Raw genomic sequence first — 22,460 nt, forward strand, 5'->3', positions numbered from 1 at the left:
GTTTTATTTTCAGACGGATCACAACTTTGAAATACTAATAAGATACATGAATGAACTTTTTGGAGGTTAGCTGTATTATGACATACTTTTATACAGTTTCTTATGAAATACTTATAGTCTGAAAACTCGAATTAAATCACACATGTGTATATCAAGATAAAAGTGAAATAAAAACAAATGCATATAAACACATAAACACATGAAAATAAAACTTAAAAATAAAAACACATAACTATTATTATATGCCATTAAAACCTAAACTAACTACCCACGTATTTCCGCTCACTCGTTAAATCTGGGTAATTTTCGACATTCGTGTTTATATCATAGTTATTCGCGCTTTCGAGTTAATCTTCATATAATTGCAACAAGAGTGACACAATAATTTCACAAGTAAATTTAAATATTAATTTCAGCGTTGAATCTTATATCTATTTAAAGTAATACACTTAAAGGTCTCTTATAATTAGTCACCCCTCCCGCCAAAAGTATATAAAAAGTTATAAAAGCAAACAAGACAAAAAAACCTAAAAGAAATGTGAGCAAATCCCACTTATTCATACCCTGCCATGTTCCCACATAGACACAATATAGGAAAACCAAAACATCATTCGTAATGAAAAAAACCAAAATAGTAAAATTGCTTCATGTGGTTAGAAATTTTCGAATTTGAGAAAGTTTCATATGGCAGTCAATTAGCGCTGTAAGGGAAGTTGCTGACATAAGGATGGCCCTTGGTCGATAGATCTTAAGGAGACCCAAAAGTCATGTAGTCGGAGGAACAAATTGATTGCGTTGCGCAATGGCATTTTGGGAAAGTTTAATCAAATTCCACATAGCAGTTTAAGAGGAATTGCAGATTAGAAGAATCCTCCCTGGTTGTCCGATATAAAGTCCATGGTCCATGTTTTGCACCAGGAAACTCTAAAAAGGTAGAAGGTTCACAATTGTATCATGTGATAAATAATTAGAGAAAGTTTCATCCAATTTCATTCAGATTTGAGATGGATAGAGGATTAGAACTGAGGTCGGACGTACGGAATGAAAGGTCACTATATACCTCTCACCTTTCAAGCCGTAGGTTTACAAATCTAGAAAAAAACAAAATGATCTATGCAATACTCCCATTTAATGACAGAACATTTGTATGGTTTAAAGCAATACTGAGTTACTTATACAGAATGGTTTTTCACCCCTAGTGTTCGTAAAATAAATTCCAGGCCGCCTCTTTGATGCACCAAAGCCCATGTTGCTGCATCCTCTAACACCACAAGAGGTACACGCACTGCTTCCAAAAGAAACTTGGTCAAGATAACACGGAAATGAGGTAAAGAAACATGGACTGTTTATAGACTCCACAAATAGCTCAAAAGCTCTTAAATGACTGCAGGAATCTGCAAAATACATATATTTTTTTTCAAATCACCATTTAGATACTACATTAGCGTTACATAACAAAACTAGGCAAAATGAAAATACATTACCACTACTCTATTTTTTACGTTTCTTTGTTCTAAATGCCAATGTTCAATCGGCTTAGTTAACCTTTATCACTATTCCAAGGAGCAATTAAGAAATTGAAGTGAGCAAATTGCAATGTCATATTAAAAACATGGAATACGAAACAACAATATGAAAACCATACTGTAATCATTGAACGACGAACATCCTGGTTGGTCTAAGCCACCATTGACATAAAAATCAACATCACCAATAGGGCTTGAAATACCGTATCCTGGAATAGAGAACAATATTCATTTATAATATATTATGAAAGAGACAATAACATCTGTACCGAAAATGTCAGAAATACATATGATTTCTTTAACACAGACAGTGTTATATGTCAATAAAAATAAACAAGACAATACAACACGATAAACTATTATATTTTATTTAAATATTATATAGAAATAAAATGATTTTTCGAGGCCATTCAGATCAAAGAGTTTTATACAAAATTTATACAATAAAAATCTCACCGTCATCCGTGTGTATGACGTCGACAAAGACGGCATCATTGGGACTTAAATGGACTTCTTCTTCCTCATCTTCGAATGCATAACTAGCTGGATCAAGACCTACAACCGAAATGTATTATTGACAGGAAATCATTAGTATTAAAACATTAATCATTTGTCTGTTTATTTTTTACTCTAATTTATATGGATTATCTTGAAAAGTTCATTAAAATAAAAAAAAAAACAACTTATATTGCCTAAAACATAAACGCATAAATAATAATGAGAAACTAAAACGCCTCCGAAGAAGCATATTTAGTTCACACTCCTTATCGATCACGAAAAGGCATGGTACGATATAATCATGATACATCGCATCTACCCAAAAGAAGAATATTACAGACACTGGGAAGTCAGCCTCATATCTTGACCTACACTTAGAAAGCGATGGTAAGGAAAACTATTGACCATACTTTACGACAAACGTGATGACTTTTCATTTAGAATTGTCAACTTTCCTTTCATCTGTGGCAACATCATTTCTGCACCTGCCTATGGAGTGTTTATATCATAACTCATACGTTATGCCGGAGCTTGCTGAAACTACGCAGATTTTTTGTATCGCGCTAGAACTCTAACAAATAGGCTTCTGGAACAGGGTTATGTTTCTACAAGATTGAAATCATCACTACAGTGGTTTTATGGTCGTCATCATGAACTCGTGGATCGTTATGGTGTATCCATCAGCACCATGAAAACTGATTTATTCAACGGGTCATAGTTTTTCTTTCCTCGTTTGTCTACCCAGGACTTGACTTGGTGTTTCTAGAAAAGCAGAGGACGCTTACCCTACCGGTGCACCTGGTCAATGTCCCAGTTTTTAGTGGAGTCCGAGTTGCTCATTTACTTTTGTTACTTTGTATATATGATTTTAGTTACTTTATGTTCTTTGTTGTGTGTGTCTGTTTTCCATGTCTGGTCTTTGTCCCTGGATTACATTCTTTTGATTACCGCTATAATCTTTGTTCCCTTGATTACTCTTAAACTTCGTTAGCATATAGATCCCTTTGAGAGGATATTACACTACAGCATGTTTGCATCAGTGCTAGTATAATAGTTTCGTAACCAGTTGTTCATACCTGTTATTCGCCCTATGCCATTAATTCTTTGTCCAATATATCCTGCAATATGTGCTCCTAAGCTTGCCCCTATCAAATGAACAGACGACGGACTCATGCTGTTCGTTTCCAATATCCAGTCTAAGTATTTTGAAACAATCGCTGCTACCAATCTGGTATCAGCCACAGCTTGGTAGTAGTTGCATTCATCCCCTTCCTTTTCCCATTGTACAACAAAAACATTACTATCTTCCTGTCAATACATAGAAATGTAGGTTACTGAAACACTGGGTATGTAATGCAGATTGTCTAAATTGATGATAGGATAAAAAAAGCAGGAATATACTACACGACCAACTACACAAAATCACCAAAAAAAAACAAAAACAAAAACAAAAACAAAAACAAAAAACAGTCACCACTTATTGAAAAGAATAATGTATATACTAAGTAATTTAAGTAATTCATATTTGTAAAGCCATCTGTTTGTCAGTGGAGGAAAATTTAAACGTAGGATTTTTGCCGTATGTATAATTACTGATAAATAAATATTTTGAATTCATACCGAGAAAATACCGTTGTACCGAAACAGAAGAACAATTTAGATACGTAACAACAGGAAATAGTGCACAATCCACATCAACATTGCCGACAAAAATAAAATACAATTGCATCAAAACATTATAAACTGATGATAAGAAAAGCAAGTACCCATCGGAATATAGTTTGCAAGAAAAGTACACGCATTGTAAAAAAAAATGTCGATGTAACTTTTGACTTTGGGATTTACATGAAATCATCTGTTCTTTGCATGAATGGGTGGTACAATATATTGAATTGTTTTTAAAGTTTTTTAATTTTTAAAGTTAAAAACGGGTAATTTAAAACATACAACGATGTGAAAATAATTATTGATCAGCACATCACCTTGGAAGATATTGATTGAATAGCACTCCCTTAAAACCAAGCAGAAGCTAATTATTAGTGATTCACGCATATCTGAATACCAAATATTTGATTGGAAATCCTTCAGTAGCCCTCAAAGAAACTGTATTTTTCAAAAGGAGCGTTAATGAAAGTATTAGCACTTAAAGGTTGGTTAAGTTATATCATAGGAATATTCGGGAGTTTCTCGTACGACGAATCACCCCTTGCCTGAATTTTTGGCAGACCCATACCTTATTTATTATGATATGACACTTGGAAAATATGAAACAATGCAGTATATTTTAACTTACAAAGATTGTTTCAACTGTTCTTTACATAACATGTCTTACCTTCTTCAACAACTCGTCAGCCATATTTACAATCCATTGTGATGATTCGCTTCCCATGAAACCATGAATTACCACTTTAATATTTTTGATATTACTGAAAAACACGTTAGTGTTTCCTGTCTTCTTTCTCAAATCTATAAATGATTTACCATTTCTAGTGTGGAGCTCTAAGCTAACGTTGAGTTGTTCTGGAGATTTTGGAAGATATCCCAGAGAATTTGTAAAAGGCGCTTCTATGGAAAAACAGCCATATTCACTGTGACATACCTCTCTGTGGTTCCATGGTAATATATAACTAGCTAAAATGGAAAAAAAAAAACAAAAAACCTAACATCCCTCCCCCCTAAAAACAATACAAAACAGACAACCAAATAACAAAAACAAAACAAAACAAAACAAAAATAACTGGTATTACTGACTACAATTACAACCTAATAGATGTTCTGAAATGAATCGTTAACACACTTTTAGAGGACATAAATAGAACGCAAATTACTTAGGATATAAGTTACCAAATGAAATTGAATAGGATGGTATCTATATTAAGAATGGAACTATTTTGAACCAAAACAATTAGTAGATAAAAATGTAAGGCAAATACATTCACTGATTGAAAACAAGAATCAGCTGGGGTCATATAAGGCATACAAAGATCAGATGGCATCTGTTTAAAAATATAGCAGGTAGAGGCGATTACAATACGAAATTGTACGAAAAGTACTCTCCTAAACCGCAAAATGTATTTCGCTTACGATATTATTGGTCACGTTATATGGAAAAACAAATGGTACTGAAAGAAATATTATTGGTCACGGTATATGGAAAAACATATGGTACTGAAAGAAATAAACTTCAAGATAATGAAACAAATAAAAAACAGTTAAAACTGCAATGACGCAATTTGTGAAAGAGTAATCAAGGGAACCAAGGTAATAGCGGTAAACAAAAGAATGTAATCCAGGGACAAAGACCCGACATGAAAAACAGACATACACAACAAAGAATATAAAGTAACTAAAATAATACATACAAAGTAACAAAAGCAAATGAGCAACACACACACACACACACACACACACACACACACACACACACACACAAATGAAAGAAAACAAATAAAATGTTAATTACGTAAGCAATATTCCACTCTTGACACGACGGTTGCCATTGTGTGTTATCTGCATCTCTAATATATGTTTACCTATGAATGCTGTTGCAGTCACTACTGTTGCACAAAAACCTCCCATCTTTTTGTCTGACGTAAGCACAGATTAAAGCAATATCAGCAGCACGCTTTTTTATACTGAAATCTAGAACAAGACAAGTGCAAAAGTTCACGACTTTATATCATGAAGGACAAAGTTCATGAGAATGTTTTTCGACATTACATTTAGATTGGCGCGTAATGTCAAGTGCTTACATGTATATACGTACTATATTCCAAAGCTGCACTCGCATTTCAATGACTAGGTACTTAAGTTATATGGATCTCCAAAACACAGTTTTCTCCTTGAAAAAGAAACAATGTTTTTACACATTACATGTCGAATTCAATAATTTATCTATAATTCAATTTCGATTCCATTCAAAAATGAATTTATGATTTTCGTAGAACATAAATCACGGATTGTCGAAACGTCCTTCACGCCAATCGATATTTAGTTGGTAATGTAATACTTATAAAACCAGTGAAAATTTTCCCGAAAAATAAAAAAAATAAAATAAATAAATTAGAAAATAAAAAAAAAATACTAAACGTTCATCGGGTCTTTTTAGCGATGGCTTTCTTTTTCGGGGTCTGGCATCAAAATGTAGAGACAAATTAGGACTATGATCTAGTTTCATGAATACTAAAGTGTATTAACTATTTTATATGTTACATGTCGGAATGTGGTATGCTCTGTTAAATCTGACAAAAGTTTGTTGTTAATCATATGTTGTTTTTCTTTATCATTACAAAATTTCACTTCACCTATCAGAGCATATATCCTATTTCATACATATGAATCAAAATTAATTTGAGTATTCCTAGGAAGGAAATGTAACCTTTGCACTTAGTACAAGCAGTTGTATTGGTGACCTTCTTCTCTTAACTAAATTATTCTAAATATTCTAAATAAGGAATCATCAGAATAATTGTCCCATATTACAGACATATTTCAAGTTTCAAGCATGGACACTCGATTAAGATGTTATCAGCATTTAAATATTTTCTGTACCATACACGAGTAAGATAATACTCTATCATAATGGCGAGTGTCTTGGACGAAGAAGAAATTGATCCCATTCCCAAAAACACTTGAGTGCTATCCCGGTATTCAGTAGGCTCGTGCTGGCCGATTTTTGGTCGATTGGGTTGTACGATTAGCTCTTCGTACGTTGTTTCTGTTGTCTCGTATGTTTCTTTTGTGGTTCTGTCATTGTCTTGTTTTAGTATTTTCCTAGTTTGTTCTTTCGACATTTATACTTCACTTCTTTACTCTTTAATTTTTAACATTAAATAAATAAATGAAAAAAAAAAGAATTGTAATCGTATCAAACAAAATCATAAACGCAAATTAACCGATATTTACATTTGTAAGTAGCCCTCAACGGCTGTTGAATTCGTTTATCATTATTCCATTTCTTGAGATTTAAAATTTTAAAAGAAGTTGACGGTTTCAAAATCTTTAATGTAATAGAATAATTATGTCTAAAACTAAAAGTAAATAAAAATAAAAATGGCACAATAACGACAAACAAAGTAGTCCCGACATTGGTTTGATTTGCGCATACAATCTAGTGTTGTAGTACTAATGATCCTAACATGCATTAATTTGTCAGTAAAGATCATATCTTACAGAATTTGTTAAAAACGATAAAGCTTCACAAAAAAGTATTGATACACAATTGTTAAACGTTGAATAGAAACAAGTTAGCAAAAGGAACACTTTCCAGTTATTGGGGAAAATGTGATAAATAACAACAAACACTAGACAAGCAAAACAAAATAATAACAAACAGAAACATATTTTTGTGCTGTTTTTCTTTTTCTATGTAAGGGAATGAAAGAAAAAAATAGAGTTCTTTTTCCTTGATATACGTGTTAGCAGTATATTTCAATGAAATGCCAAATGTAAAAAACGATTTTGAAAAATCTTGTTTTTTTCTGTTTAAGCTTATGGTACCTAAGTTAACTTACACTGTCAAAAAAGACAAAAAAAAAAAAAAAAAAAAAAAACAGAACACCCCCCAAAAAAAACCGAATATTCATGTAGACAATATGACTATGTAAACAAGAGTTTGATGTGATGACCTACCAAAACAGTCCATTATTGTAAGAAGTGGGTTTGCATTCTGAAATCTGAATTAAATGTACGAATGCCATATGGAAGATAAGTAACATATTGTTTAGGTAGTTAATGAATATATGTAATAATGTCAAGAAGAGAGGACTAAAATTTTATAGACCGATCAATCCTTATTAATACGTTTTATCTAAAAGGCACAAAAGAAAATTCACCATTACATAAATAATAAAATATCCCCACATACATTTCAAGTGTATTTTAAATGATTGAGAAATAATGATACACCCAGGAATATTACAATGTATATCAAATCTTTATTCCTAGAAAGACCCATCAGAATAAGAACCAAATACATAGCAAGTTCAAAGTCAAAATTAAATTGTAAACAAGAAGTACTAAGAACAGACAAATTTGAAATAGGAAACCATACCAGCATTGGGAAGTCCAATACAAAGAATGAAGCCTAAGTGTTTAAGGGTTTTTGGATTTTTTTTAAATACTGCAATTTCGGTTAATAATTCTTGATATAAATCAGGCCGGACAAGTTTGATTACTGGGCTGGTGAATATCCTCAGATCTTGGTCCACTGGTAGTGGCACTGACCAAGTAGTTGCTAAATAGAAAATACTACTAATATTAAAATTAGGAATTTCGATAAGGTATACATATCTTCAGGGCTGATATAACAATAAAAAGCATAGGGATAATTGAAAGTAATTTTATATTATGGGTAAGTATTTTGATTTTGTATGCATATGAATAACCACTTTATCATATTATCTGTTATTAATGACTATTCGTTAAGTGAATTAGATATCTTACTATACTAGTAAGTACACAGACAAACATATATTGTAAGTCAAATAATTTTGGTTAGGTGGTAAAAATAGAATGTTACAAGATTTTTGTTTTTTAAGTGGTGATTCTGGAATCAGCATGCCCTACTAAATGTAGACTGTTATGAGTGGATGAACGTGGTTGTTAAGAAGTGGCTGCATTTGAACCATTGTGAGGTAAATCTGAGGTTTTTCGAATTTTGACGGAAATTATAAATTATGTACATGAGTTTTAATGCTAGATTATTATCCCTGGTACATTCACGCCACAATGGAAGAGGGAGATTGAGCTCGCTGTAAAACCTAGATTTGACCCACCATTTCGTTTGAAATACCTGTACCAAGTCAGGACCATAGCGGTACCAGTGTCGGTGGTATAACATCTATTTTGCCAGATTTTATTTTAGACTTGTCTTGTTATAGATCAGATTATTGTTCGGTAATTTGTTATTACCGTTTTTTAAAACTTCTAACGTTTGATCACCTGTTTAATTAAGAAACCAGTGTCCTCTCACGCGTTCAAGAATTCGTTAATGTGTATTTTGTCATTAATAAACAAAGGATTGTAAAGTAGTAAGATTGTTTTTTTTGGGTAAAAAAACCCAATCATACTGGAATTCACTGTGTGCAATTCCTGAAATGTACTCAGTGTACTGATGTTCCCGGTATTAGTGATTATATTTGCATGCACATACTTTGAAATATATATTTTGTATCATTTTTATGAATAATACGATTTATCACGATAAGTTTTTTTTTCCATTGAGCCTTTTTAAAAGTTTTTGCGGACGAATCCCTGATTCCTTCTTGAATTTTAGCTTATGAGATGCAAAGGCAGCAAGCTTTTTTATACTGAAATCTAGAACAAGACAAGTGCAAAAGTTCACGACTGTATATCATGAAGGACAAAGTTCATGAGGATGTTTTTCGACATTACATTTAGTTTGGCGCTTAATGTCAAGTGCTTACATGTATATACGTACTATATTCCAAAGCTGCACTCGCATTTCAATGACTAGGTACTTAAGTTATATGGATCTCCAAAACACAGTTTTCGTTTTTAAAAAGAAACAATGTTTTTACACATTACATGTCGAATTCAATAATTTATCTATAATTCAATTTCGATTCCATTCAAAAATGAATTTATGATTTTCGTAGAACATAAATCACGGATTGTCGAAACGTCCTTCACGCCAATCGATATTTAGTTGGTAATGTAATACTTATAAAACCAGTGAAAATTTTTCCGAAAAAAAATAAATGAAATAAATAAATTAGAAAATAAAAAAAAAGTACTATACGTTCATCGGGTTTTTTTTTAGCGATGGCTTTCTGTTTTGGGGTCTGGCATCAAAATGTAGAGACAAATTAGGACTATGATCTAGTTTCATGAATACTAAAGTGTATTAACTATTTTATATGTGACATGTCGGAATGTGGTATGCTCTGTTAAATCTGACAAAAGTCTGTTGTTAATCATATGTTGTTTTTCTTTATCATTACAAAATTTCACTTCACCTATCAGAACATATATCCTATTTCATACATATGAATCAAAATTAATTTGAGTATTCCTAGGAAGGAAATGTAACCTTTGCACTTAGTACAAGCAGTTGTATTGGTGACCTTCTTCTCTTAACTAAATTATTCTAAATATTCTAAATAAGGAATCATCAGAATAATTGTCCCATATTACAGACATATTTCAAGTTTCAAGCATGGACACTCGATTAAGATGTTATCAGCATTTAAATATTTTCTGTACCATACACGAGTAAGATAATACTCTATCATAATGGCGAGTGTCTTGGACGAAGAAGAAATTGATCCCATTCCCAAAAACACTTGAGTGCTATCCCGGTATTCAGTAGGCTCGTGCTGGCCGATTTTTGGTCGATTGGGTTGTACGATTAGCTCTTCGTACGTTGTTTCTGTTGTCTCGTATGTTTCTTTTGTGGTTCTGTCATTGTCTTGTTTTAGTATTTTCCTAGTTTGTTCTTTCGACATTTATACTTCACTTCTTTACTCTTTAATTTTTAACATTAAATAAATAAATGAAAAAAAAAAGAATTGTAATCGCATCAAACAAAATCATAAACGCAAATTAACCGATATTTACATTTGTAAGTAGCCCTCAACGGCTGATGAATTCGTTTATCATTATTCCATTTCTTGAGATTTAAAATTTTAACGTAATGTCGTATTCAATTGCATCTGACACACAAGCTCATAGCAACCAAAATGCTAAGTAGAATAATTATGTCTAAAACTAAAAGTAAATAAAAATAAAAATGGCACAATAACGACAAACAAAATAGTCCCGACATTGGTTTGATTTGCGCATACAATCTAGTGTTGTAGTACTAATGATCCTAACATGCATTAATTTGTCAGTAAAGATCATATCTTACAGAATTTGTTGAAAACGATAAAGCTTCACAAAAGAAGTATTGATACACAATTGTTAAACGTTTAATAGAAAAAAGTTAGCAAAAGGAACACTTTCCAGTTATTGGGGAAAATGTGATAAATAACAACAAACACTAGACAAGCAAAACAAAATAATAACAAACAGAAACATATTTTTGTGCTGTTTTTCTTTTTCTATGTAAGGGAATGAAAGGAAAAAATAGAGTTCTTTTTCCTTGATATGCGTGTTAGCAGTATATTTCAATGAAATGCCAAATGTAAAAAAACGATTTTGAAAAATCTTGTTTTTTTCTGTTTAAGCTTATGGTACCTAAGTTAACTTACACTGTCAAAAAAGACCAAAAAACAGAACCCCCCAAAAACCCCGAATATTCATGTAGACAATATGACTATGTAAACAAGAGTTTGATGTGATGACCTACCAAAACAGTCCATTATTGTATGAAGTGGGTTTGCATTCTGAAATCTGAATTAAATGTACGAATGCCATATGGAAGATAAGTAACATATTGTTTAGGTAGTTAATGAATATATGTAATAATGTCAAGAAGAGAGGACTACATTTTTATAGACCGATCAATCCTTATTAACAAGTTTTATCTTATTTTTATTTTGGTTTGTTTTAACCAGTTCAACGTGGCTACATTTTATTCTTTTTCACTATTTATATTTGATGTATCGGCATTTGAGAACAGTTTAAACGGAAGGGGAAGTGCTCTAAATTTCTAAAATGCACAAAAGAAAATTCACCATTACATAAATAATAAAATATCCCCACCTACATTTCAAGTGCATTTTAAATGATTGAGAAATAATGATACACCCTGGAATATTTCAATGTATATCAAATATTTATTCCTAGAAAGACCCATCAGAAGAAGAACCAAATACATAGCAAGTTCAAAGTCAAAATTAAATTGTACACAAGAAGTACTAAGTACAGACAAATTTGAAATAGGAAACCATACCAGCATTGGGAAGTTTTACCAAGTCCAATACAACGAATGAAGCCTAGGTGTTTAAGGGGGTTTTGGATTTTTTTTAAATACTGCAAGTTCGGTTAATAATTCTTGATATAAATCAGGCCGGACAAGTTTGATTACTAGGCTGGTGAATATCCTCAGACCTTGGTCCACTGGCAGTGGCACTGACCAAGTAGTTGTTAAATAGAAAATACTACTAATATTAAAATTAGGAATTTCGATAAGGTATACATATCTTCAGGGCTGATATAACAATAAAAAGCATAGGGATAATTGAAAGTAATTCTATATTATGGGTTAGTATTTTGATTTTGTATGTATATGAATAACCACTTTATCATATTATCTGTTATTAATGACTATTCGTTAAGTGAATTAGATATCTTACTTTACTAGTAAGTACACAGACAAACATATATTGTAAGTCAAATAATTTTATTTAGGTGGTAAAAATAGAATGTTACAAGATTTTTGTTTTTTAAGTGGTGATTCTGAAATCAGCATGCACTACTAAATGTAGACTGTTATGAGTGGGTGAACGTGGTTTTTAAAAAATGGCTACATTTGAACCATTGTGAGGTAAATCTGAGGTTTTTCGAATTTTGACGGAAATTATAAATTAAGTTCATGAGTTTTAATGCTAGATTATTATCCCTGGTACATTCATGTCACAATGGAAGAGGGAGGTTAAGCTCGCTGTAAAACCTAGATTTGACCCACCATTTCGTTTGAAATGCCTGTACCAAGTCAGGACCATAGCGGTACCAGCTGCTCGGTGGAATTCTCTGTGTGCAGTTCCTGATATGTACACAGTGTACTGATGTTCCCGGTATAAGTGATTATATGTGCATGCACATGCTTTGAAATATATAAATTTTGTATCATTTTTATGAATAATACGATTTATCACGATAAGTTTTTTTTCCATTGAGCCTTTTTAAAAGTTTTTGCGAACGAATCCCTGATTCCTTCTTGAATTTTAGCTTATGAGATGCAAAGGCTTATAATTCAGAACATTTTTCTGGATCTATAATAAGGTGTTGAATATGCCAAAACAAATTAATTTCTTTGTTTACTTGTATACGATTTTGTTTTTCCGAAACAAAAGGAACTTTCGATATACTGATGTGTTTTTGCATGACAGTCTAAACACCAAACAAGCCAGTCGAAAAATGTTTTATATAGAAAATGTATATTATTCAATTTCAGTGTTATTAGAGTAAACTAGTAGTAATTAACCTATTTAGATGAAATCAAGTCAAATTTCTTTCGTAGTTATTTCCAAAAATAGCCTTGGTACAAGTATCGTGTATTAAATGCAAAACGTACTACGCTATTTGCAGTAGCGGATTCAGGGGATGGGTTTCAGGGGTCGGATACCCCTTTTGTTGGAAAATCTAGTTAGTTTGTGTAAAATTTAGGCAATATCAAGCAAATATATGCATGGTGACACACTTTTTGAACCCCATCACATGAAGTGACTATGTATTATGAGATACACTCCAAAAAGTTGCGTGTACGTCCCCAACATTTTCCAGTTGATAACTTGAGACAGGAATCCATTTTTTATAAAACTTTATACAGTTATAAAGAACCATAAAATGCAGGTTAATTTCAATTTTCAGCAATAAATGAATTTATTAACATTTCTTTATTTATGTGTTAGGTTACATTTTATCAGGATGAAAGATCAATGAGATCATTTGGTATCAATGTGAAATTGTAATAAAAAGTTCTCATTCGAAATCGGATTATGTAAAAACGATGAAAAAAATTACTGCCAATAGTTTTACCCAAATGACCCGATTTTTATCTTTCTCTATATTTTCTTTGATTTATGTCATCATCAATAACTTGATTTGCTATAAGAGTTATCAGAACAAATGTCCTATTTTGTAAACTCATACCAAATATATTTTGTACACTAATAACGGAACTGGCACCTTTGTTCTTATACCTAAATTATTTTAAATAAAGAGCAATAAGTACAGCTGTCTTATTTAAAGACATTTATTTAATTAAGTAAGAATATTTGATATCATTGTATCAATGTTGAGTTGTACACTCTACTACACGCTTATCAGAAAGGCGGGTTTTAGTGAGACTTGTGCTGTTTCTTTTTTCTGTTTGTTTTTTTTTATAGTTTGTTTTGTTGAGCGACTTCGTATGTTTTCTCGTATGTTCCTTTTGTGTTTCTAATGTTGTCTTGCTTAAAGAGTATCATCTTTTTTAAATTTTAGTATTTCTACTTTTTGTGAACCCATATCTTTATTTTTGATGTCTTAATACCTAAAATTAATACAAAAATAATTGCTATAAAAAATTAGACAACTCTAGTTCATTTTGTGGCAAAAATGAGACCAACTAAACACAACAAAATACGCTCCAATTTTTCCCCGCACAATGAAATAAAAAATAGACAAAAGTTATATTCTTATATTTCTAGATTAATATATTTTGGAAGGAAAAGGAGAAACTCTACGGCAACAAACAAGATAAAGGTAAAGTTAGATAAAGTATGAGCATGTAAATGATGTAAACAAACATATTCTGATGTAATGACCTACTAAAACAATTGTTATGAGAAGTGGGTTTGCACAACAAAAACTAACAGTTTTACGGTTACAGAGGAAGTTACTTGGCTTTGAACTGGATTTAAACTACAGCGACCGTATTTTTGTATTTTGTAGTGATTTATATAATGAACGAATGCCACATATAAGAAATAAGAAATATGTTTAATTCTTTTAATGATACCAACAGGACCATAATGACACATTCTAAAATATCGCATTCAACATAAAAGTTTTATTCTGATTTTTGGCACCAAAATTAACATACACCACCGCCAATTTAATTTGTGTTATCAAAATATCGTCTTTCTCAAACGCAGACTTTCCAACAATTTGCACATGCATCAAATAAAATTAAAACTATCTTATTGTAATATTTAATATTTTAATTGAAATTCCATTTTAAGTGTTTCGAAAGTAAAAGTGAGTGATATAAAAATATGTAAATAAAAAATAAACAATAAATAGATTATAGAAAAATAATCTACAACTATAATTGATTGACCAGTACTGGTATTGAATAGTCGTATTTCTAGGATTAAACTTGTCTAAACAGAGCTCCTCTTGTACTGTGTAATTTGTGCGGATTAGACAAATGTTCGCAGCATTTTCATATCAATATTACGATGTTTGCTCAAACCTTTATAAATAAGATTTTACATGATCGACAAAGCAATTATACAAATAAACCTCTTTGTGTCATCATTCTCCTGTCTGCAATTAGTATTATTATTGTGCAAACATAAATGAATGAAAGATAATAACGAACATACCGGACCGATAAAATCTAGGCAAAAGTTAAAAGGAAAGTCCGTATAACAAATGGTCATATCAGTAGTTAATGTTGGAAACCATCGCAATATTCCGTTCCTGTTACAGACATTTCTGTTATGAAAATGGGGTAAACAAGATTTGATACCGCGCTAAACCTCCCATTTTCATTACAGTTATTTCTGGTATTTTAAAACACAAACAGGCAGAGCAATAATTTGCCACCGGTCAAAAAATGTAAAATCAAAACAGTACAGAAGGTATGCACAATACACAAGTGGAAATAATAGGACCCAAAAAAACAACTAGGATTACGTACACCCATAACACAAACTTCAAGATAAGTCTTGAAATTTGTGGGAAAGTCGCGTCAAGTTTAAGATAAAAATTACAGTATACAAGTAAAAAAAACTACAGAAAATAAATTTGTTGACAAAAAGAAAATCCGTCATCTGTTATTGGTTTGTCAGAAACACAATATTTCTTAATACTTCAAGGATTACTTTATCAACACATTTGAAAAAAAAGAATCGACCATTATTTATATGTCTTTCAAAATTGGGTGCCGTTAGTATTTACACTAGAGCTCGTTGAACCCGTTTTTTCTACTTTAACATACAATGCAAAACCCGGTTATTTATATCAGATAATTAGTTTACAGAGAAATTTGTGTGGGATATTTAAGAAGAATGATACGTTTGCATTGATTAACACTTAAAACAATAATTATAATAATAATAAGAAATTAGAATAAATAAATAGTAACAATATTACTGAACCTATAACATGTATAAAGTAATTGAACATCAAAATGTCATTGTAATCTGAACTGACAAGATAGAATATTTTGATCAGTATATTTCATACTGAATGATGATGAAAAAATACGCCAATATAAATATTAGCATCATTTAAAACCACTCATGTAACATTACTTTTTGCACAATTGTCTTTTCACAGAATATACAGTCATATGTCTATTTTAAGATATTTCAAGCTTTAGCTCTTTAACTCAAGTACGATGATGGCGTGAGATCGCCCTGTACATAACGAGCTACTTATTCAATTTGAATCTTATGACCTCATGACAGACACATGAAAAATTGTTGTAAAGTGCGCTTATCAAATAAAACTTCACATTGAGAAACGATAAGTATATTTTTATAGATATAAGAATGATAATGTAAAAAACTAACAACGACGGCAATCAAATGATTTTAACAGTAGCTTAAGAATTTAAATATCTTATGATCTTATGAAATAAAATAAAGCACATGTAACAAGATTTTTTTATTAATTAATTAATAACAAATGTACCTTACACAAAAGGCCTACGAAATAGGGTTTGATACTGTCACATTTCCATCACAGAAAGGTTTTGCGCTATTCGTTTTTAAGTAGTAAATTCCGTAACGTCGATTTGCTGTTCTATATCCCATTTCTACACATCCTTTGGTACCACAAGAGGTACAATTTGTATTCCCAATTTTAATTAAATTTAAATCACATGGATATGCTGTAAATTGACATGGACTGTTAATAGATTCCACAAATAATTGAAAAGCCCTTGTATGACTGCAAGAATCTACAAATATACAAAGATACTAATCGTATGTATATTGCAAATTTTGGAATTTTACACGTGTTTGAAAGAGTAATCTCTAATCAGCAGCATTACATATATAACCAATTACTCAGGAGGTTGAAGATTAAAAAAAAGACTTTTTACCATGGTACTGCTAATTTGAAATTTAAAAGAGTAATCAAGCGAACCAAGGTTATAGCACTGGTAGGGTAAGCGTCCTCTGCTTTTCTGGAAACACCCGCCGAGTTGCTCATAAAAAGTCAAGTTCGGGATAGACAAACGAGGAAAGGAAAACTATGACCCGTTGAATAAATCAGTTTTCATGGTGCTGATGGATACACCATAACGATCCACGAGTTCATGATGACGACCATAAAACTTCTGTAGTGATGACTTCAATCTTGTAGCAACGTAACCTTGTTCCAGAAGCCTATTTGTTAGAGTTCTAGCGCGATACAAAAAGTCTGCGTAGTTTCGGCAAGCTCTGGCATAACGTATGAGTTGTGATATGAACACTCCATACGCAGGAGCCGAAGGGATGTTGTCACAGATGAAAGGAAAGTTGACAATTCTGAATGAAAAGTCATCGTGTTTGTCGTAAAGTTTGGTCAATAGTTATAGTTATATAGTTGGTCAAGAATTGAGTAAATAGCGACAATTCATTGGATAAAATACCCTCACTACAACAATGATAGAATCAAAACAAGTAGGTCATTGAAAAAAAATCCCTTTTATTAATTTTTGTGTTTTTCTAAGTCTTTCGTTGCTACAGTCTATGTAGTTTTGTCTTTTCAAATTAATACTTTGGTATTTTTACTAAATTTTCTATTTTGTGTACAGTTAGCTTCTTTTCAAGAGGTAAAATTACAGACACAAAATAAAATAAAATAATACAAAGGAAAACAATACATACGTAAGCCATTCAAGAACAAACATCCTGGCTGGTTTGAACCTCCATTAACATAAAAATCAATGTCTCCAACAGGATGAATTATACCATAATCTGTAGATAATACATATTTAGTTTTATAAAAAAAATCTATATGGAATATTATTTTGACATTTAATCAATGTGCTAGTTTTATAAAGCATGAATGGATGAATACAAAATGAACTTTTAAACAACCATTTTTTTAAACTAAAGTTTTTATATTGTATTACTTGGCATAATAACGAACTATGTATTTATGTATATTTGTCCAAGAATAACGATTCACTCATATTGAAATTTCAAAGATGTATTATAACTCACGGTTTTCGGCGTCTGTGTGTATAACATCGACAAAAACAGCATCATTAGAATTCAAAGATACAACTTTGTCATATTCTTCAAAAGCCTGACCAGCCGGGTCAAGACCTAAATAAACATGAAACATGAATGAAAAAAAAATGACATGTAATTTTTCTCAGTAAAGGCTGGAGTATTTTTCATCGATGTATCCTGCTATATTATACAAGAAACTGATATGGATCATCTTAAGTAGTAGTTTGAAATGAATTTATGGTACCTGTCCATGTTCACACCTTTGTTCCTTTGTACGTTTTATTTGGTTATTTCATGTTCTTTATTGTTTGTTTTTCTTGTCTAGTTGTTATCTTTAATTATACTCTTTTGATTACCGTTCGAATCTTGGTTGCCTTGATATCCCTTTAGGCATATGCACAAATTTCTTTAGCATTTTACAATATTGCATTAAAACATTAACGTTTAACTCATTGTACCTATATGGTTGAACGGCAAAGCACAAAGGAGGCACAAAGACAATGTGGATTATTTAAGAAATCTAGCCATATCAAATTTTTGTTTTACTCTAATTCATGAACATATAAATCATGCATTTTGTGATTAAAATGATACGGGAGAACAAATACTACTGAATGAAAAATGATGCATGGAAGTTTTGGGAAAGGAAATATAGATTGGGATTAGTATGTTAAGTGCCTTATTGTAATCATGATGATTTCATACTTGATTAAAACAATAATTATAGAAATGTATGTCGATTACGTGGAAATTGATTATTTTTTTCCAGTATTGATCATTACTCGACTTATTGATGAATTAATTTTGTATGCATGAGTCAGACTAACCAATAAACATGGTGCATCCCTAAAGGCTTTGCGAAAAAACTGAGAACGACTAGGCGAGTCCAAACAACAATAAACTCTTCCAAAAAATGTTTTATACGTATAATTTACGTTCAACGACGATTCAATGATAAATTAGGATAGATATATACGTAACTTGGCTTTGTAGGAAGGGACACGGGGATAATTGTTATGGTGTAAATAGTAATATTGTCCGAATCAAGGGCTTTACAATGTCTATCAAAATACGCATGCCTTTAAAAATTTTCGTTGTAATCTCACAACTGTTACATAAAAAAGTATTACATACCTGATATTCTATCAAGGCATTTGATCTTTCGTCCAATATATCCAGATACATGGGCTCCTAAGCTTGCTCCTATCAGATGAACAGACGACGGACTGATATTATGGAAATGTAATAGTCCAATAAGATATTTTGCAGCTACTGCTGCAACTAACCTAGTATTGGCCACAGCTTGGTAATAATTGCATTCATCTGCACCATTTTCCCAATTTAAAATGAAGATATTAACATCTTCCTGATGAAATAGATATGATTAACATCCTATAGTAATTTTTAATGCAAGAGCTTTGTAATAATCTTTTAATAAGTTTTAAAATCTTGACGATTTTAGATTTGAAAGAAAGTTTACACTAAAGAAACTTTCTTTCTTACCTTGTGAAAGGGAAATCTAGGGAACCATGATTTAGTCGGTGGTAGAAAGGAACGCAATCAAGAGATAAAGTTTTGACAATCAACATAAGACACAAAATAAGGGAATGAAATAAGCAAAATCACACAAACATAAAAACAAGGTGAAAATGAGCTACCCGGACTCGACATAACGTTTTACCAAGATAAACACGGTTTTAAGTAGCTGTCTTTGTAAGATTTATGCAAAATCTAGAAAATGTGATACATCCCAAAAAAGGCTACATATTTTTGTAATTAAGTTGTTTTGTGGGTCTATAATACGAAATGTGTAATTATTCATTCAAATCTGCCTGCTCTTAGGAGATAATCAACATCGAAAATCCAATAGATTTTATAGTATTTGAGTGTCATTTACAGAGTTATCTCCCTTTCTTTTGAATTCTACAGTGCATTCTTTACAATTTTTATTTCCCAAAAAGGACGGGTTATATGAAAAACCACGTGTTTATTTCTGTTTACTATGACATTTCAAACAAAATATCAAAAATAAAAATATATAGGCTTTTTACCCATGAATCACATTTTGCATGATTTTTATCTGGAGTGCTACTTAAGTCGTTAAATATATATTTTAATATTGCTGATATAATTATAAAAAAATTAGAATAAACTAACTTAAAAGTTTATATAAAAGAAATAGTGGACAATTTTTACGCCCTTATAAACATTTTAATTCAAATAATTTAAATTCATTTAAGTCTTTAAATCTCACCTTTATCAAAAGCTCATTCTTCATATCAACAACCCATGCAGTTGTTTCACTTCCAAGAAATCCATGTGTTATTACTTTAATTTGTTTGTTTTTGTCGAAATGTTGGTCATTGGTAAAATTGTTCATATCAACCAATGAAAACCCATTTCTTGTATGGAGAATCAAGGAAACATCAAGCTTTTCTGGTGATTGAGGAAGATAGCCTTTAGAATTACTAAACGGGGGTTCAACAGAAAAGCAACCATAGTGTTTGTAACATACTTCCTTCTGACCATACCATGGAAGCCAGTTAGCTGAAATAAAACGTAGTATTTAGCCATTAAAAAACTGAAATACCAAAAAGTGTAACTTACCACTATTGTTTTCTTTTAGTTACATAAGGTTTCTTATTCTTCAAAATACCATGGTCAATATTTAACTTAGAAAGTAATATTAACGCTTTTCTTTAATTTTGTAACTGTTTGTTGGTTTTAAATAAATTAGGAAGGCATTTGTTTTTTCCAAAAATAAGGTTTTTTTTATTATTATTAAGTGCTGTAAAAGGTAGGTGGAAATTTTCGACACTTTTCAAGGCAAAGCAAAACTTTGAAACACAATGTATAAGCAGTGATTTACTGTGTTAAAATATTTTATATATTTTTTAAATCATCAATTTGATATTTATTGACTGTATTTATTTTTGCGGATATCATAATTGTAATAAATTATTGTTATAAAAATTACTAAGTATGTAATGAACTTGACTAATACGCAGTTGATATAGAGTGACATGACATGTATTTTAATTTTAACATCGTAAACTTAAATGTTACTTTTTGCTGTGCCTGAATGGTGTCAGAGTAAAAGAAAGTTAAATGATGTCAAACATATACTAATGGGTGTATTACAAGAGATATGTTAAATTAAAACAATATGTACAATTGGTTTGACTTATAAATTTTATTACACCCTTTTCCATAAATTCGTAGTAATAAAATATTTTATGATTTTGATTGTTTCGTATAAACATAACCCTATCAAATCTCTAAAATAAAATCAGAATCTATCTTGAATTGTAATCCTGTTATCAGGATTTTCCAAATCAACAATGCAATATCAATGTATTCTAAATATTTGATCAAAACTTCTTTCTAAGATTTAACCAAAATAAGAAATACAATGGCAAAAATAGCTCTTCTTCAATTTTCAACCCGAAATTTATAAAGATAATAAATTGGTATTAAAAAGAAACATTTACTTTAATGATTTTATACCTTAAATTCAGGAATAAATATTTAATATATTTTCTTACCTATATGTGCCCAAGCAGTCATTGTCGCTGTGCATAAATACTTCAGCAGCATTTTGAACGGGATTAACGTGTACAATTAACACCAATGTGGTAGAGAGATATAAATATAAGTCACACATGAGGAACTGTATAAATCATAAAAAAATAGTTAAATAAAAGATATCATTGGTCGAAATGATCTGTTTTACTATAATTTATTGTGATGCTAAGTGATTTAAGACAGTGATGACGTAATGACAATAATATAAAGCAAATTCATAACTAAATATAAACTGCCTTCAGGCTATATCATACGACATTTACACATCAGACCATATGAATACAAAATAAGTTACAATCAATAAATGTAAGCACACATTGAGGCTTTGGAATGTTAAGTACCATTCTGTATAAAAACCAGGCAATAAGTGGCACATCATTTTTCTCAATTTGGTCTTTTTTGCCTCACATATATTCAAATACATCTTGAAATCAACTGAAAGGCTATTTAAATTTATCATTAAGGATTGGTGACGTGGATATTTTTTTACTGCTTATATAAGGAAACAGTTCGGGAAAATTTTCCCGCCATTTTTCCATAGTGCATTTCAACTTAATTTGAACTATCAATATCTTAAAAAGGCAAACTTTACAAACACTTTGACAGTAATTTCTTTAGGTTTTGAGGTATAAATACATGGATAATGCAATATAATTTCTGTGTATATTTACTTCATGTGCCACACCTTATACACATTTTGCCTGATTCATAGACGGGGAATTACTTAAGCATAATTCATATGTACTATCAACAAGATAACACTCTGACCTGTAGAATCATTAAA

At 31.0% G+C, this 22,460-nt stretch overlaps 2 protein-coding genes across 2 annotated transcripts; both read right to left on the reverse strand.

Moving 5' to 3' along the window:
• Positions 1–1,110: 1,110 nt before the first annotated feature.
• Positions 1,111–5,603, reverse strand: LOC148628018 (inactive pancreatic lipase-related protein 1-like). The gene is made up of 6 exons (XM_088550731.1): positions 5,558–5,603; positions 4,357–4,655; positions 3,101–3,332; positions 1,983–2,081; positions 1,646–1,735; positions 1,111–1,394 (listed from the first exon to the last, which is right to left on the reverse strand). Exons 1-6 carry the CDS (start codon positions 5,601–5,603, stop codon positions 1,153–1,155), a joined length of 1,008 nt encoding a protein of 335 aa, XP_088406857.1. The 3' UTR covers positions 1,111–1,152.
• A 10,916-nt stretch (positions 5,604–16,519) lies between these two features.
• Positions 16,520–21,775, reverse strand: LOC148628019 (inactive pancreatic lipase-related protein 1-like). Its single transcript, XM_088583351.1, has 6 exons — positions 21,637–21,775; positions 20,346–20,638; positions 19,226–19,457; positions 18,080–18,184; positions 17,741–17,830; positions 16,520–16,827 (listed from the first exon to the last, which is right to left on the reverse strand). Exons 1-6 carry the CDS (start codon positions 21,686–21,688, stop codon positions 16,574–16,576), a joined length of 1,026 nt encoding a protein of 341 aa, XP_088439477.1. The 5' UTR covers positions 21,689–21,775; the 3' UTR covers positions 16,520–16,573.
• Between the last annotated feature and the right edge of the window lie 685 nt (positions 21,776–22,460).

The sequence above is a fragment of the Perna viridis genome, chromosome 1 (genome assembly GCF_037379345.1).
Source record: "Perna viridis isolate PV_CMFRI_1.1 ecotype Kerala chromosome 1, ASM3737934v1, whole genome shotgun sequence".
NCBI lineage: Eukaryota > Metazoa > Mollusca > Bivalvia > Mytilida > Mytilidae > Perna > Perna viridis.

Coding starts and splice junctions, on each gene's coding strand:
- LOC148628019 (XM_088583351.1), bottom strand. CDS start 21,688: ATGCTGCTGAAGTATTTATGCACAGCGACAATGACTGCTTGGGCACAT. Junction 17,831..18,079: donor ACACACAGACGCCGAAAACC/GTGAGTTATAAT, acceptor TATTATCTACAG/ATTATGGTATAATTCATCCT. Junction 16,828..17,740: donor TTTGTTCTTGAATGGCTTAC/GTATGTATTGTT, acceptor GTATATTTGTAG/ATTCTTGCAGTCATACAAGG.
- LOC148628018 (XM_088550731.1), bottom strand. CDS start 5,603: ATGGGAGGTTTTTGTGCAACAGTAGTGACTGCAACAGCATTCATAG. Junction 3,333..4,356: donor CTGACGAGTTGTTGAAGAAG/GTAAGACATGTT, acceptor ATGTATTGACAG/GAAGATAGTAATGTTTTTGT. Junction 1,736..1,982: donor CGTCATACACACGGATGACG/GTGAGATTTTTA, acceptor TCTCTATTCCAG/GATACGGTATTTCAAGCCCT.